Source organism: Cyprinus carpio, chromosome A14, assembly GCF_018340385.1.
Source record: "Cyprinus carpio isolate SPL01 chromosome A14, ASM1834038v1, whole genome shotgun sequence".
NCBI classification, from domain to species: domain Eukaryota; kingdom Metazoa; phylum Chordata; class Actinopteri; order Cypriniformes; family Cyprinidae; genus Cyprinus; species Cyprinus carpio.
In genome coordinates this window covers 12,194,428-12,209,854 of record NC_056585.1, presented here as the reverse complement: position 1 = coordinate 12,209,854, position 15,427 = coordinate 12,194,428, and the positions used below count along the sequence as shown (strand labels likewise).

Sequence of the window (15,427 nt, the reverse complement as noted above, 5' to 3'; positions counted from 1 at the left end):
TTTTTTATTTAACACTGAATTTCGCTAAATATATATACATCAAATTAAATTATACAAAACGTTTTAAATTACCTGAGTGAACTAAATCATTAAATACTTTAAGTTTGTTTTACCTGTTTTACCTTATTTTACATTTGCATTATTAGTGAACTAAATCTTTTTTTAATTTGAGTTTTTTTTATATGTTTTGAATTATTTTGGTTTTGATTTGTTTTGGTTGTAAGGTGAGCTTTAGAGATTATTATGGGAGTTTCTGAGAGTGCTTGAACTCGCTGGACTGAAGTGAAAATGTTCTCTGATAATGTACACTTTCTTTACTCTCATTTTGCACAATGAAAGTGTTATAGGTTAATTGGTTAACTTACAATGTTTTTATTAAATTCATATTAAATACAAAGTCAGTCTTATTAAAAATACTTTATGGTATGACCATATCTGGTACTTAAGTAAAAAGACTGATTTTTATGCAAAGTTAATAAATTACACTATTAGGCTACTTTACTGTAGAACTAACATATTCTGTAAAGGTGCAAAATGCATTTACTTGCACATTTTTGACAATCGAGATATTTCATGATATATTTTGGGAATATTTTGAAAAAAAAAATTATAAATTTTTTATTTTTATTCAAAATATACAAAAACAATAGACATCTTTAGTTTATTTGTTTTGTTTTTGTTGTTTTTGTTGTGACTTGTATTGGTTTTACTGGAAACTGTAATGAACCTTGTTGGTCTCTACTGGTAATTGGTTGCCTTTTATTGGTGGCTTGTTAAAACCAATAAATCCTAATGGAATATGTCCCAAAACACACTACAGAAAATCATTTTTAATGGTTTAAAAGGTTAAAACTTGATGGTTTTTGTTTTGGAAACTATTTAAATTTTCTATGATGGTTTTATTGTTTTTTGGGGGAGTTGGTGGAGGGGGGGTTCCAGTAGGGACCATGGTAGGGACATAAACCTGTATCATTTTGTGGCTGCTGTGTGCCACATGACAAGTAAATGGGACATTTCCGTAATGTTTTCTCTAACATTCAAATAAACAATAATAATAATAAAAAAAAAAAGTTTCTAAACATTTACATTTTGGACGTTCAAAGTACATTCAGAAATAACATTTTCATAACTTAATGAGAACGTTAACAAAAAAATTAAAAATAAAATAAAGCCCTAAATAAAAAATATGAATATTAAGTGTTTTTGTGTCAGATTCTTGAAGGTTAAAACAAATATTAAAAACCTGCAGAAATTAAGTACAGAAACATGATGCACCTACATCAGCCATGCATTATGTAACACTACTGGTCACTCTCACTGGTCAACACCAGCATAAACTGCATGTAATCAGATTATCTCCATCGCCACGGCTCTTGTTTCTGAGAAACGTGTAGGGAGTGCTTTGTAATCCACGATCACACATATGCAGATTAAACCTCTGAAGTGCTGAATAGTGCGGAAACCATCACAGCACCTACAGTTCTGTTATCTCTCCCTCTTTCGGGCCTATCAGACACAGACTGTTGGGTATAGATACACAATGATTAAGACAGCGTGTGCATGCAGAGTGGGTTACACAACTCCTTAAGCACCTCTGAGTAACTGATGTTAACACCTGTTGGTGTCTAGCACAATTTAAAGGACTAGACAGTTTTGCTGAAAAATCTACTCAACCCTCAGGCAATAATGATTTATTTCTTCATCACACATAATCCACACCACTCTGATAAAAACACCACATAATCCACACCACTCCAGTCATTCAGTTAACATTTTGTAGTGAAAAGTGCTGAAACTAATAAAAAAAAGCTATTGGAAAGAAATCCAACATTCGTCCATTATCCATAATGTTGTTTTTTTCCAGTGAAAAAGTTGCCTTGTCTGAATCAGGAGAGAAATATGACAACGAAAACAATCCAATACAGTTCTAAACAAATATGTCAGTGAATTTTAATGTGAGGAATAACAGGGAATGGACTTTTTTTATTTATTATTTTTATAATGGAGGAAGCGTTATTGTAGAATATGGGCTGTTATTTTGTCTGTAAGCGACAGTTTAAAGTTAAAACATCTTAATGATAGATTTGTTTATGACAAACACACAGATTTTCACTTCATAAGAGATTAATTGATGGACTGGAGTGGCATGGATTACTTGTGGATTATTGTTATGTCTTTATCAGCTGTTTGGACTCTCATTTTGACGGCACCCATTCACTGCAGAGGATCCATTTGTTGGGCAAGTGATGTAATGCTAAACTTCTTTAAATCTGTTCAGATGAAGAAACAAACTCAACTTCATCTTGGAGGGCTTAAGGGTGAGTGAATTTTCAGCAATTCAACATTTTTTGGTGAACTGTTTCTTTAATAGATCTAATGGTTGTGAATTATTACAAATTAACAATCAGCTCATTGTCATGGAATTATTTTTCATTATTTTGAAACTTAAGTTACTTTTTTACTCTTCACAAACTGCCACAAATGAATTCATTAGAAATTCCTTTATAATAGTCTAAAATGAACATGATGCTATACATTTAATTTCAGTGCTCACATGTTATGCATGAGGAGATATTGTGCAATCAGCTCCTGCGGATGAGCAGCAGATCACATCGTATGCAAGGTGTGTGTTCACTGAGCTAATCAGACGGCTAAATACCCGCTCACATATTTATATAGGATTACACACACACATTTACAGTGTCTAAAACAGCGCAAAGGAGAGCTGTCTCATATGGGTGCTTAGACTGGAAACCAAACCCTGGATTTTAACATTTTGGCTCTACAGTTTTTGCTTTTCAGGTCCAATTTGAAGAAATTTGACATTAAAACAGGAATATAACACATCATTTGAAAGGTAATATCCTTTTTTTGCAACTTACAAATATATATCCAGCAGATGTTATTTGCACCTCAGTATAAGTCAATTCTAATATACAGTTGGCATCCCAGATAGGCAGTGATGTATAGAGCAATATTTGCACCCTTGTACACATATGTGGATAATTATCCAAACTATTAATTTCATAGTCAACTGAATAATTATCCAAACTACAGCAAAGACTATCAGGGTGCAAATATCTTCACTGTGTTGGCGGCATTATTTAGAGGAATTATAAAAAAGTGTGGACATTCAACACTAAAGTTGAGTCCAAGATCAGGACACAAAGAAACAAACACAGGGGAAGAAGTGTAGATAGCTACCCTCTGATATTGTAGCTCCTAAATTTTTATTTTTGCAAATGCAAAATTTCATCTAGCACTGCAACAGGCCTTTAAATATGGACATGGGAGCAAACAGTCAGATATAAATTTAAATGCATCTATATAAACCACAAATAATCTGAGGAATCAAAAAGGAAAAAAAAAAAATATATATATATATATTATTTTCCAAATAATAAATACAACAATAAAAACTTGTACAAGAAATTATTACTATAACAACATAAATGATAATAGTAATAGTTTAATAATATTGTGATATTATAATATTACATTTAATTATTTAGAATAATAAAATATTATATAAATTATTAGTAATAATATTATCATAATAGAAATTACACATTTTTAAAATTTGTGTATATTTGTATGTATATATATATATATATATATATATATTTATTTACTGTATATAGACAGACAGACAGACAGACAGATAGATAGATAGATAGATAGATAGATAGATAAAATTTAAGATTTTACAGCAAAAAAATCTCTGTCAAAATGAATGGTAATCACCTGCAAAAAGCGCTCAATGTTAAAACCTGAAGTTCATAACTCAAATTTGAATGGTTGTCGCTCTCACAGATGTTTCCCTGGTCAGTAGTGTTTTCCCTGGAGCCGAAGGTTCCCGGCCAGCGCACTCCAGAGGAGCTGGTGACCAACACTTTGATGCTGGAGCTGGGTGCTATGGTGAAACGGACCGAGCGAATCCGGCTGGAGAAGGCAGCAGCAACTCGCAGACGCCGCAGCTCGTCCTCGGCAGACTACAGCTGGCTGGCCGGCCCTCAGCCACACGTCCCCTACGAGCTCACGCCAGGAGACGTGCTGGAACTGCAGGACCTCTGCGCTCAGGTCCCACCTCAACAGTGTGGGCCGGTAATTGTCAGGTAGGTATCAGGTATCAGGTGATTTTAGTACCCCAAGTAAAACTAAATGAAAATAAGAAATGTTTCCTTGGCAACTAGCTGAAATAAAATAAGATCTAGCAATGTTTTATTTCAGTTAATGCTTATTTTATTTTAACTGAGATTCTATTACACACTCTCTGGAAAAAAAAATGATATATATATTTTTACTAATTGTTTGAATTAATTTTTGTTTTTATATTTTCCTTTAAAATTCAGTTAAAAGTTTAAGTAATTTTTGTTGCATTTTTTCATTTTTAATAGTTTTAGTTTACATTTTTATTACATTTTAAACTTTAGTTTTGTTTTAGTACATTGTTAAACTTAATGAAAATGGGATGTCGTTGTGACTAGCTGAAATATATTTCAGTTATATTTCAGTTAACTAGTAATCAGAAATTGCTTGTAAATTTCACCATTAATTACAAAGAAATGGCTAGTAACACATTGAATTAAACATTACATTTTGAAGTAGAAAGACTAAACAGTATTTTTTTGTAAAAAGGTACTCCAATAACCTTTGCTTTACTAACTGTGAAAAATAATTCTTTACAACAAAGTTTGAATGAGTTTTTATTTTTAGATTTTCCTTTTTCCTTTTAATTTTGCTTATTTTAAATGTGTCCATAGTTTTTATTCATTCAGTTTTATTTTGAGTTATTTTAGTACATCAAGTTAAACTAAATTAAAATGAGAAGTGTTTCCTTGGCAACTAGCTGAAAGTTTTTCTCTTCTTTATACTTTCTTTTAGTTCTGTCAAGGATTATTTTATTTCATGTAACATGTTTCTTATGCTTTTAGTTTTGCATAAATAACCCTAGGTACTGACCAGTAAGAGGTATGGTGAGTCATGCAATAGATACTGATATTTGTTTTTTTGTTTGAAAGGTTCAGGAAACTAGTGTCAGAGTTTGAGCCTGAGGTGCAGGAGGTCCCCAAACTGTTCCGGGGCGTCCTAAGAAACTGCCTGGATGAGCTTCAAGGAGACGCAGAGCTCCAGGATCGGGCGAACCGTTGGGAAAAACAGCGCAGCAAGAGCCTCTCCTTCGTCACGTTTCGATCCAAGTTCCGCACCCTGAACCGTGGAAAGGGAAGCTTCGGGGGTTCCCGCAACAACCTGCAAGAGGAAAACACGTGGTCTGATGAAGATGAGGAAGCAGCCGAACAGGAGAAAACTGCCATGCGTACCAGGAAGGGACGGAGCCTCAGCATGCCAGAGATCACTCCTCTTGAGCAGGAGGCCCAGAGCTGAACAACTGGAAGACAAGATGAATAGAAAGACAGAGGAAAGAAGAATTTGAAAAGCTTGAAGGAAATGCAGCCTTCAAGGTGAGCTGCCAATGGAAGAAGAAGAAAAGAGAAGGTGGCAAAGAACAAGAGAAGTGAAGAAAAATCTGATTCTAGGAGACATCCTGAAAGACTAAAGCTTATGCTTTCAGATTGTAAGACAAACACTGTTAATTTGATAATCAAACCAAAGAACACTGGTATAGGCATATTTAGGACACATAACAGCCTTTTTTTTTTTTTTTTTTTACTTTCTAATGTGTGCTTAAATATTTTGAATATTTGGATGTAAATATAGATTTGAATATTTGGCATAAATGTGTGTATTTTCACAGTTCAATTCTTCTGTGAGGGTGAAGCTCACAAAATACATCAAGAGTATGACCAGGTCTTATTTCTTGAAGAAAAGAAAAAAAAATTAAAATAAGGGAACATAATATTTTGCTTATAAAAAGTGGTGGAAAAATTAAAAAATAATAATGTTTATATTTTACTGCAAATACACAATTGGTTAATTGTACACCATTTTATAGTTATATTATTTTTAAGCACTATAATTTCACCATAAATAAAATAATAATAAAACCATCAAAAGATGAAAAGTGCTGAATTATTAAAACAATGTCAGCTTAATTTCCATTATGCATTGTTTTCTTTTAATTTGGTGAAACATATTCTCACCATGTTTTTTAAGATTGGCTCCACAAACATTAGCCATAATCAGTTTCTCAGATGTGTTTTAATATGTACTGTTTGTCCTTACATTACAACAGTGTCCAGTTTATACAAGAGATGCAGACCGTTCAGCTAAAAAAAAGCCTGGAAACAAGAGTCTTCATAAAAAGTGTTCATTAAATATTACACTGTACATCGTTCATGAGTTTGATTTGAGATTATGTGGCGTGTGCGGGAGAAAGGAAGTCTGTGATTTACAAAATTAGAGAGTTTGACCTTGAAAACGCTGCTTCTAAATGAAGAAAACATCATCTCTGCCAGCTCCCTCTCCGGTTTCATTATTCACAGCATCGCAGCTTGAAGGAGCTGGTCTTCAGTTCTTTGTGCATGTGGCCAGTAGTTCATCAGGCCAAAGTTGCTCCACACAGATGAAAGAAACCAGTGAGTACCGATAGGTTTTAAATTTCATAGTACTGTACAAAACACTGGTCTTCATTCGCACCTTGTTTATTCCTGCACAAAGTAAAATCATAAGACCAGGCAACTTCCTCTAACCCCTCTTTGTGTATTTGGCAGAATCAAACTCAAAGAAAAAAAGGAAAAGAAAAAGAACCTGAAAGTTTCTAAACCGTATATAATATTACAGACCCCATATTTACAAGGCCTGAAATCAGACGGCCTTAACACTAGAAGGGAGAATCTCATGAAAGTGTCAGACTTCTATTTCACCACCCAAAAAGGAAAATGTAGTCTATTTTTTTGCATTGTGGCATTATTTTAATACTAAGCACAATTCCCTCCAAAATTCCCATGAATGTTGATAAATTTATAAATTCAATTATAAATGTATTTGCACATTTATAAGAACATTGGTAAGAATTTAATTTATACTGTAATTAATAACTAAAAAGATCACGTTAGATATAGTGATTAGCGTTATCATACAGCAATTATTTCACATTACATATAAGAACTTATTTTCATGAAAAAATGCCATAATGGTCCTAAAACAGACATCACTTTTTCAAAATATAATTAATTATAAAAATACAATTATAAATTAATTATAAATCATTTTTCCCTTGCAATTTTTGGGGTGAAATATAACTCTGATATTTCTTTGTTAGAGATTCACCCATAAATGGCAAATAATTGCATGTCTTTGATATAAAAACACATTAATAAAGATTAATGGGGGAATTATTATTATCAGGCTTATTTTACGAGGAGAATCAGGTCTCATTTAATTTACTGTAAAAATGTTATAGCTGATTACTGACAACACTGCGAAAAAAACTAAACCAGTTTGGAGAATCAAACCACTTGGGAAAAAGCCTTCTCTTTTAATATGCGATTATTAATAAGAAACGAAGGCTTGAATATTAATGCAGATGTAGATGAAGCTTAAAGAGAACAAAGTGAATCAGAACACCCTCCTCTCTATTTAAATACACAGCAAATCTCCACCTTCATCAGCATCTCCATCATCCTCCATCTCTCTCCAGAGTAAGAGAGTGACAGAATTAACATCTGACTCAAGATACTCTGACTAACCCACTAATGAGCATCAGAACCCCCCCCAAACCCCGCCCCCCGGCCCAACCCAAAGAGTCCAGTCCACTTGTGATTTTGCACATTCGCCCATAAGTCCATTGCCTGTGGACTTAAGTCCATTAGTCCATCCTCCCTCCTTCAAACCCTTTGGCTCCATTTTCATCCCTCCTTATGCTCGGGGTCGATCCTTCTCAGGCGAGGAAGACCACAAAGATGATAAAGAAGATGATGAGAACAAGGAATATCTTGATCATGAGCCAGCGATTGGAGGAGACGGACTGGAAGTACTTCAGTATCTCAGTGTGGGCCATTTCCACATTCAGCTGGGTGTCCTCCACATTGGCATCGATCCTGGTCATCAACAGAATCAGACAGTGAATATGACTTTACAGTCTTTGACAACAACTATACAACTACATCATGATTAAATCAATCTTAATAAATGTTTTTACTTTTTTCACAAATGCACACAAGAGCATGCATTTTTACTTTTATTTCATGAAATCATCACCTTTTGAAGTGTCACAATCACATTAAGCTATATCGTGCCTACTGTTTTTGTCTTCCCCAAATATAAGATCTCTTAAAATTATAATTAATACTTCTGTTATACTATTTAAGATATTTTTATGATCTTAACTTGGGGAAAAAAATTTAAGACTTTTTATTAGCACAAGTACACCTAAATACATTTTTGACAGTTTGCACACATCAACTTTTGGTCAAAAATGCAAAAATTACATCGATGCTGACTTGAAAAAGTACTACTCTGACTGTAAGTGCTTGTGTGTGGTTTGTACAGCATGTACTGTTGAGTCTGTGGTTTTGCAGTATCTTGATTCATGTGGTGTGTATGCATTTGTGTGGTTGTCTGACCTCTGAACCGTCTCTTCCTGCTCTTTGACCATGTGCGCCAACTGCTGAAAGATGGAGCCCAACTCCACAATGGTGCTCTCAATGTTCTGCATGGTATCCGCTCGGCTCTGTATATACGAGTCCTACGTAAACATAAAAATGATTTTTGATGAAAACATCATTTATCATACATGCAAACCTTCAGCTACAAGCAGCAGCCTAGACTACACTCCATTCCATATTTCTGAGGGACTGATACCTGTTCATCGATGAGCTGCAGCTGCAGAGGGTTTGCTCTAGAGTCCATATCGATGGCCACCTCTCCTCCAAGACTCCTGGACTCATCCTGCATCAGAACTGAGCTGTCTGCCAGAGCCAAGAAATGAAAAAGACTATTAAATACAAAATAAAGACACCAAGTGTGCATACAAAACCATAAATAATTTGAGGAATGTGACAAGGTGAATAATTCTGATTTTCAAATAACAAAACAAACAAAAAAAAAAAACTATCAAAATATTAAATATATAGTTTATAATAATAATAATAATAATATACCTAGAATTACAAATATAGTAATAACATTAATAATAGTATAATAAAACATTATAATAATTATAATAAATTCAACAAATAAGTTCAATAAAGGTGCAAATTGTTATTTCAAAAATTCTGCACGAGAAACTTGCTATTCATACTATATATTAACTAGCCATAAAGCATTATAGCTTGACTCAGTAAAATGAACTAACTGAAATTAAAAACCACTAAATGAAAACAAAATGAAAATAACAGTGCTAAAGAGGTGGCATACTGAAGTTATTGGTGAGCAGAGGAGAGGCCGAGACGGGGGCCTGGGAGAAATGCTCTCTTCTGCTGCGCTGCTGCTTCAGATTCTAAACACACAACAGGACAGATATGCCTCAGTTAAAACAATTAAGTATCGTTCGCTCATTACAACTGAACTAAATGTTATTTAAACAAAAAACGGACATGGAACTAGTTTGAAAATCAAAAAGAAAGAGAAGGTAGTTTCATAGGACCATGATGCACAGCAAGCACACTTTGTGTTGTTTTTGCTTTGCTAAGGCTATGATTAAATATTTAAAAGTCTAAAAACTGCTTGACACAGAATTGATGATGTTATAAAAGTGCAGCACTGATCATAAAAAAAAAAAAAAACACTCACCTCTGTTCTCACTTCCAGGACTGACTTGAAATCATTTGACATTGATGCCAGCTTGGACTGCAACACAAACATTTACAGATACGACTGTTTACAGCATGTACTATATTGCAGCAGGAAAATGAAAGGTGTGGTGGCAAGTCAAGTCATCTCATGTCAATCAAAACCAGATCAACCACCCCTACTGTCTAAAGCAAGCTTCCTGGAGAGTTTGGAATATCTGTGCACTAAAGGAACAGCAGATAGAAGATTGTACCTGCAGGGATACAACAATTGTGTTGGAATGTGTCTGGATGTGACGGCCATTTTGCCCACTGCGGGATCGTACGAGGTCTTGCAGCTGTGCTATCTGCTTATTCAGACTGTTGATGTCCTGAGGAGAGACACAGATAGAGAGATGTTATATATCAGATCAGTGCAAGAAGTTGCTCTTACACAGTATGCTGAAGGATTCTGGTAAACAGATACCAAGACTCCTACAGGCAACTACTACAAGCAAGTACTGAGATTCATATAAACAGGGGTGCACATAAGTGGTCCGCATGTGTGACCAAAATAAAAAATGAGCTGTGTAAGTAACTTCTGACAGCGCATTTGCGTACCAACATGATTGACAGCTGTTATGCAAAATTATCATTTTAGATTGACAAACTGTACTATATAAGATTTCTGTTCAAACTGAAAGCATAAATCTAGGCTATCCCATGCCGTTTTCAAAGCACAGTGCAAAACTTTGACATTCATTCACTGACGCTCTTTAATCAGCAGCAGCGCTAAATCCGGAAGCGCGTATAATTGCTTGCCAATGTTGTGCCGAAAATTGATTGTCTGCCAAAAACTGACTGCTGTCTGTAATCAATTTTTGGCAAGCGTAAAACTGCATTTTATGGGTTTTATTGATCATTTAAAGGCATTTCAACAGGTAAAATGGACTGCATGAGGTATGATCTGTCAAATATAACCCTCGAATGTAATCAAGTCATTTAGCTCATGCAGTTCTTTTTACCTGCGTAGAAAACGCAGTTTTACACTTTCCAAAAAGTGATTACAGACTCTACTTATTGGCAAGTGTAAAACAGCATTTTATGGGTTTTATTGGCCATTTAAAGGAATTTCAACAGGTAAAAAGGACTGAATGAGGTATGATCTATCAAATATAACAACCATGACAACACAGACATCACTAACCTGTTTAACAATGTATGTTAACTCCTCAATCTCCACTGCTTTATCATCGAACAAAGACTTCCTTTTGGCCACTAGGAGTAAAGGGGAGAATAAAAATTAATAATGACACAGAGCATACAGTGTACTTTAGAAATTGATAACTCAATCATATTAGACCTCAAAGTAAACTAGGGAACCACCAAATAATGGACAAGAGGAGCTTTAGAACTATTAAAATACAAATTTTTCCACCATAACAAAAGTCTACTAAGACAAGAAATAAGAGCACCCTTAAATCTATTTAGTATTACTGACATGTTACTTACAAATTGTAAGCTTTTCAAGCTTGGCAAATGTGTTGCTCAAGTCTTTCCCAATTCTCCTGTTACAGAAAAACAAAACAAGATTTCAGGGGGGCAACGTTTCAAGGAAGCAGGACAACGCTTCAGTTTCACTGAAGTGATAAAAAAATAAAAACAGTGGGCAAAGACCAAATTGGATGGATCTGAACTCTTACTTGGCCATAAGAGTGAAGTCACTGCGCTGTTTGAGGGCATTAATGGCAGGTTTATTTTGAGTCCCATTCTAAAAAGACAGAAGAAGAAATATTTTTACATGTACCAAATTTTATTTCATCTCATAGATTAAATTAAAAGAATAATTCAGTCAAAAATGAAATTTTGCTGAAAGTTTACTCACCCTCATACCATTCAAAATGTAAACGAGTTTATTTCTTTATCAGAACAAATTTGGAGAAATTTAGCATTACATCACTTGCTCACCAATTCAGAACCTGAAAGTTATTATTATTATTGTTGAACTAAACTGAAAAAAAAACAAAACAAAAAAAAAAATTTATATATATATATATAATATATATATATATATATATATATATATATATATATATATATATATATATATATATATATATATATATATATATATATATATATATTGGGTGGAGTCAGAATGAAAGTTCAAACAGCTGATAATCTGGTTTTTGACTGTTATTCGGAGAGTAGCCATTCACTGCAGAGGATCCATTGGTGAGCACGTGATGTACAGTGGGGAAAATATTTAATTGATCCCCTGTTTATTTTGTAAGTTTGCCCACTTACAAAGAAATGAAGGATCTGTAATTTTTACAGTAGGTTTATTTTTAACATTAGAATATCAACCAAAAAATCCAGAAAAAAAAAACACATTATATAAAGGTTAGACATTGATTTGCATTTTAGTGAGTGAAATATGCATTTGATACCAAAGCAAAACATGACTTAGTACTTTGGTGAAAACCCTTGTTGGCAAGCACAGAGGTAAGATGTTTTTTGTAGTTGGTCACCAGGTTTGCACACATCTCAGGAGGGATTTTGATCCACTCCTCTTTACAGATTCTCTCTAAATCCGTTTCTTGGCTGTCGTTTGGCAACTCAAAGTGTCAGCTCCCACCACAGATTTTCTATAGAATTGAGGTCTGGAGACTGGCTAGATCACTCCACGACCTTAATGTGCTTCTTCTTGAGCCACTCCTTTGTTGCCTTGGCGGTATGTTTCGGGTCATTGTCATGCTGGAAGACCCATCCATGACCCATCTGGCTGAGGGAAGGAGGTTCTCGTCAAAGATTTTACAGTACATGGCCCCGTCCATTTACCCCTCAATGCAGTGAAGTCGTCCTGTACCCTTAGCTAAAAACCACCCCAAAGCATAATGTTTCCACCTCCGTGCCTGACTGTAGGGATGGTGTTCTTGGAGTCATAGTCAGCATTTCTCTGCCTCCAAACACGGCGAGTCAAGTTAATGACAAAGAGCTCAATTTTGGTCTCATCTGACCACAGCATTTTCTCCCAAGCCTTCTCTGAATCATTTAGATGTTCTTTGGCAAACTTTAAACAGGCCTGTTCATGTGCCTTCTTGAGCAGGGGACCTTGCAGGCGCGGCAGGATTTCAGTCCATTGCGGTGTGGTGTGTTACCAATGTTTTGTTTGGTGACTGTGGTCCAAACTGCCTTAAGATCATTAACAAGCTCCTCCAGTGTAGTTCGGGGCTGATCCCTCACCTTTCTCATGATCATCCTTACCTCATGAGGTGGGATCTTGCATGCATGGAGCTTCAGACAGAGGCCGATTGATGGTTGTTTTATATTTCTTCCATTTCTGAATAATCACACAGACTGTTGTCTCTTTCTCACCAAGCTTCTTGCTGATGGTCTTGTAGCCTAATCAAGCCTTGTGCAGATCTACAATCTTGTCTCTGACATCCTTTGACAGCTCTTTGGTCTTGCCATTGGTGGGAGAGGTTGGAATGGAAGACACAGATTGTGTGGACAGATGTCTTATACACCTAACAAGCAGACATTAGGAGTAACTTCTTAAAGTGGACAGACTAATCTTTGTTCCACATGGGCACATAACCAATCTGTGGGAGCCAGAATTCTTGCTGGTTGGTAGGGGATCAAATACTCATTTCACTCACTGAAATTCAAATCAATTTCTAACCTTTATATAATGTGTTTTTTCTGTATTTTTTTGGTTGATATTCTGTCTCTATATGTTAAAATAAACCTACCATAAAAATTAAAGACCCTTCATATCTTTGAATGTGGGCAAACTTACAAAAATCAGCAGTGGATCAAAAAAATATGCTACTTTTTATAACTCTTTTTCAAAGATTTTCCAAAAAAAGAAAAGTAAAACATCTTGTATGGCCTTAAGGTGAGTAAATTGAGCCAATAACAGAGAGTGTAACATAAAAACTACAAATATAATGACAAATTTGCTTGCATGAAACAGAAAAGGAGATCTTGGGAAGATAGCTTTTCTTTTTCTTCTTTTTTTTTCAATTCAAGGAAAGTGTATGGGGATTTATACTGCTTTTATATAGCTTGCATAGTGCCTTTTTAGAGCTTAGTAGCATAAATCACCATTTACTTTTGATACATGAAAAGAGCAGCTCACTTTCTGCCTAGTATAAATTGTTTTTCATGACCAAAAGAAAAGGGTCAGCAAATCATGACAGAGTATTCATTGGTTGGGTGAATTTTAAAAACTTTAATGTATATTATATCCTCTAAAATAACATTTAATAAGCAACACATAGTTTAAGCATCTGTGGAAACCACACTGCATTGAGTATTCAATATCCTTTGTGTGACACCATAGCTGCAAATGTATTTAATATTGTCATACCTGTAACTGTCTCCCCTGCAGTGACTTACAAGCCGACTGGAACTCAAGTGTGCGGTCCCGACACGTCATAATAATGCTGCAGAACCTCCTTCCCTCAGCGGTATCAGGATGTGTATATGTGACAGTGAATCTGAAGTGATCCGGCTGCTGTGAAACTCTCTGTTGGGGCCTTTATGAAGCCAAAGCAGACACTTCAGACTTGAGATGTTACTAAAAGCTTGAAAGTGCTGACTGTTGTCCAGCGACTCCGCACATCATCTGAGGATCACAGAATCAATCGATCAATCACCTGAACTTTGATTGTCATTGCTGAGAAGAGACTAAACAATGTTCTAGGAAGTACTTACACACTTGAGAATACTAGAAATACTGCTGCGTTTGATAACAAAGTAACAAACCTAATTGCTACAAATAATGCAACAATGATTTTCAACCACTTGGTGTCAATACAATTCTCTAGGCACATGGTGGCTGTGAATCCGGGGAAAATAAGTAGGTAAACACTCTGGTCTGGATGTCACTCCCACATCCAGTAATAGTTGACAAATATACTGATCACAACACCTCAGCTCAACCTTCTTTATAAACTGAATAAGGAAACCCACTCTAGACAATGTGTACAGATAACCGGCCCATCAGTCATCTGCGCAGGGAGGTACGTTAACTTAAACTGAACTCGGATTTTACCGGCCACCTAGAATATTCTGGCTTCACAGATTGACGTGTAACGTAATAACAAAAATCAATGAAGGAAACTCATTCTTCGCGCAGATATATTACAAGCTTTTCCTTGCATGCTTTAAAGACTAATCCTATCTTTGAAGGTGTTTACAGGTTTGTTTATGTCAGTACAGCCTCTGACGCCGTCTTCGGTCCAGCAGTTGTTACGCAGTTCTCTGAGCGCTAAATGGCCCGAAACTCGACAACTTCCGTCTTAATTTAAACCATAATCACTCCAGCTGAGCCTAAACCACAAGTTAAGACATTCGTGACATCGTTTATAATCGTTTACTCACGGTAACTGTATCATTTCGTCGTTTTTTTTCCAGTATTCCCGGCTTGTCGACGATACGGAGGTCGGGGTTTCACTTCAGTCCTTACCGCTTCCGGTGTGCGTAACGTCACTGCCACGTCCACGAATGCGCACGCTCACTGCCATTCACCGAGAGCGTGACTTGTGACGCAGATGATCAGTTTCGATCGATGTGCTTTTTCTTCTTCTTCTTCTTTTGTTTTTATTGGCGGGTGGCAAACAGCTTTCGGGTGCATTCGTGCGATGTGCATTAAAGATGTTAGTGTAAATTTCTTAGAATCTTGAAACTTTATTTTATTTTCTAATTTTACATAATATTTAATTAGCATGTCGTTTTTACGTTTTCTG

At 35.4% G+C, this 15,427-nt stretch overlaps 3 protein-coding genes across 4 annotated transcripts in view; 2 read left to right on the top strand and 1 right to left on the bottom strand.

The window, feature by feature from the left end:
• Positions 1 to 15,427, top strand: part of LOC109066939 (sorting nexin-25) — an 825,452-nt gene that overhangs the window by 101,050 nt on the left and 708,975 nt on the right. The window lies entirely within an intron of this gene.
• On the top strand, positions 2,700 to 5,804 carry LOC109101959 (protein RD3-like). 2 transcript variants are annotated; one of them, XM_042770678.1, is made up of 3 exons: positions 2,700 to 2,857; positions 3,814 to 4,115; positions 5,022 to 5,804. In XM_042770678.1, exons 2-3 carry the CDS (start codon positions 3,814 to 3,816, stop codon positions 5,383 to 5,385), a joined length of 666 nt encoding a protein of 221 aa, XP_042626612.1. In that variant the 5' UTR covers positions 2,700 to 2,857; the 3' UTR covers positions 5,386 to 5,804. The 2 variants fall into 2 exon arrangements, with proteins under 2 accessions (XP_042626612.1, XP_042626613.1); XM_042770679.1 differs by having other exon boundaries at positions 2,767 to 2,857; positions 3,833 to 4,115.
• LOC109101393 (syntaxin-5-like) lies at positions 6,141 to 15,228 on the bottom strand. Its single transcript, XM_042770663.1, has 11 exons — positions 15,063 to 15,228; positions 14,047 to 14,304; positions 11,375 to 11,442; positions 11,184 to 11,239; positions 10,879 to 10,949; positions 9,947 to 10,063; positions 9,694 to 9,750; positions 9,319 to 9,400; positions 8,764 to 8,870; positions 8,526 to 8,647; positions 6,141 to 8,000 (listed from the first exon to the last, which is right to left on the bottom strand). Exons 2-11 carry the CDS (start codon positions 14,113 to 14,115, stop codon positions 7,841 to 7,843), a joined length of 909 nt encoding a protein of 302 aa, XP_042626597.1. The 5' UTR covers positions 14,116 to 14,304; positions 15,063 to 15,228; the 3' UTR covers positions 6,141 to 7,840.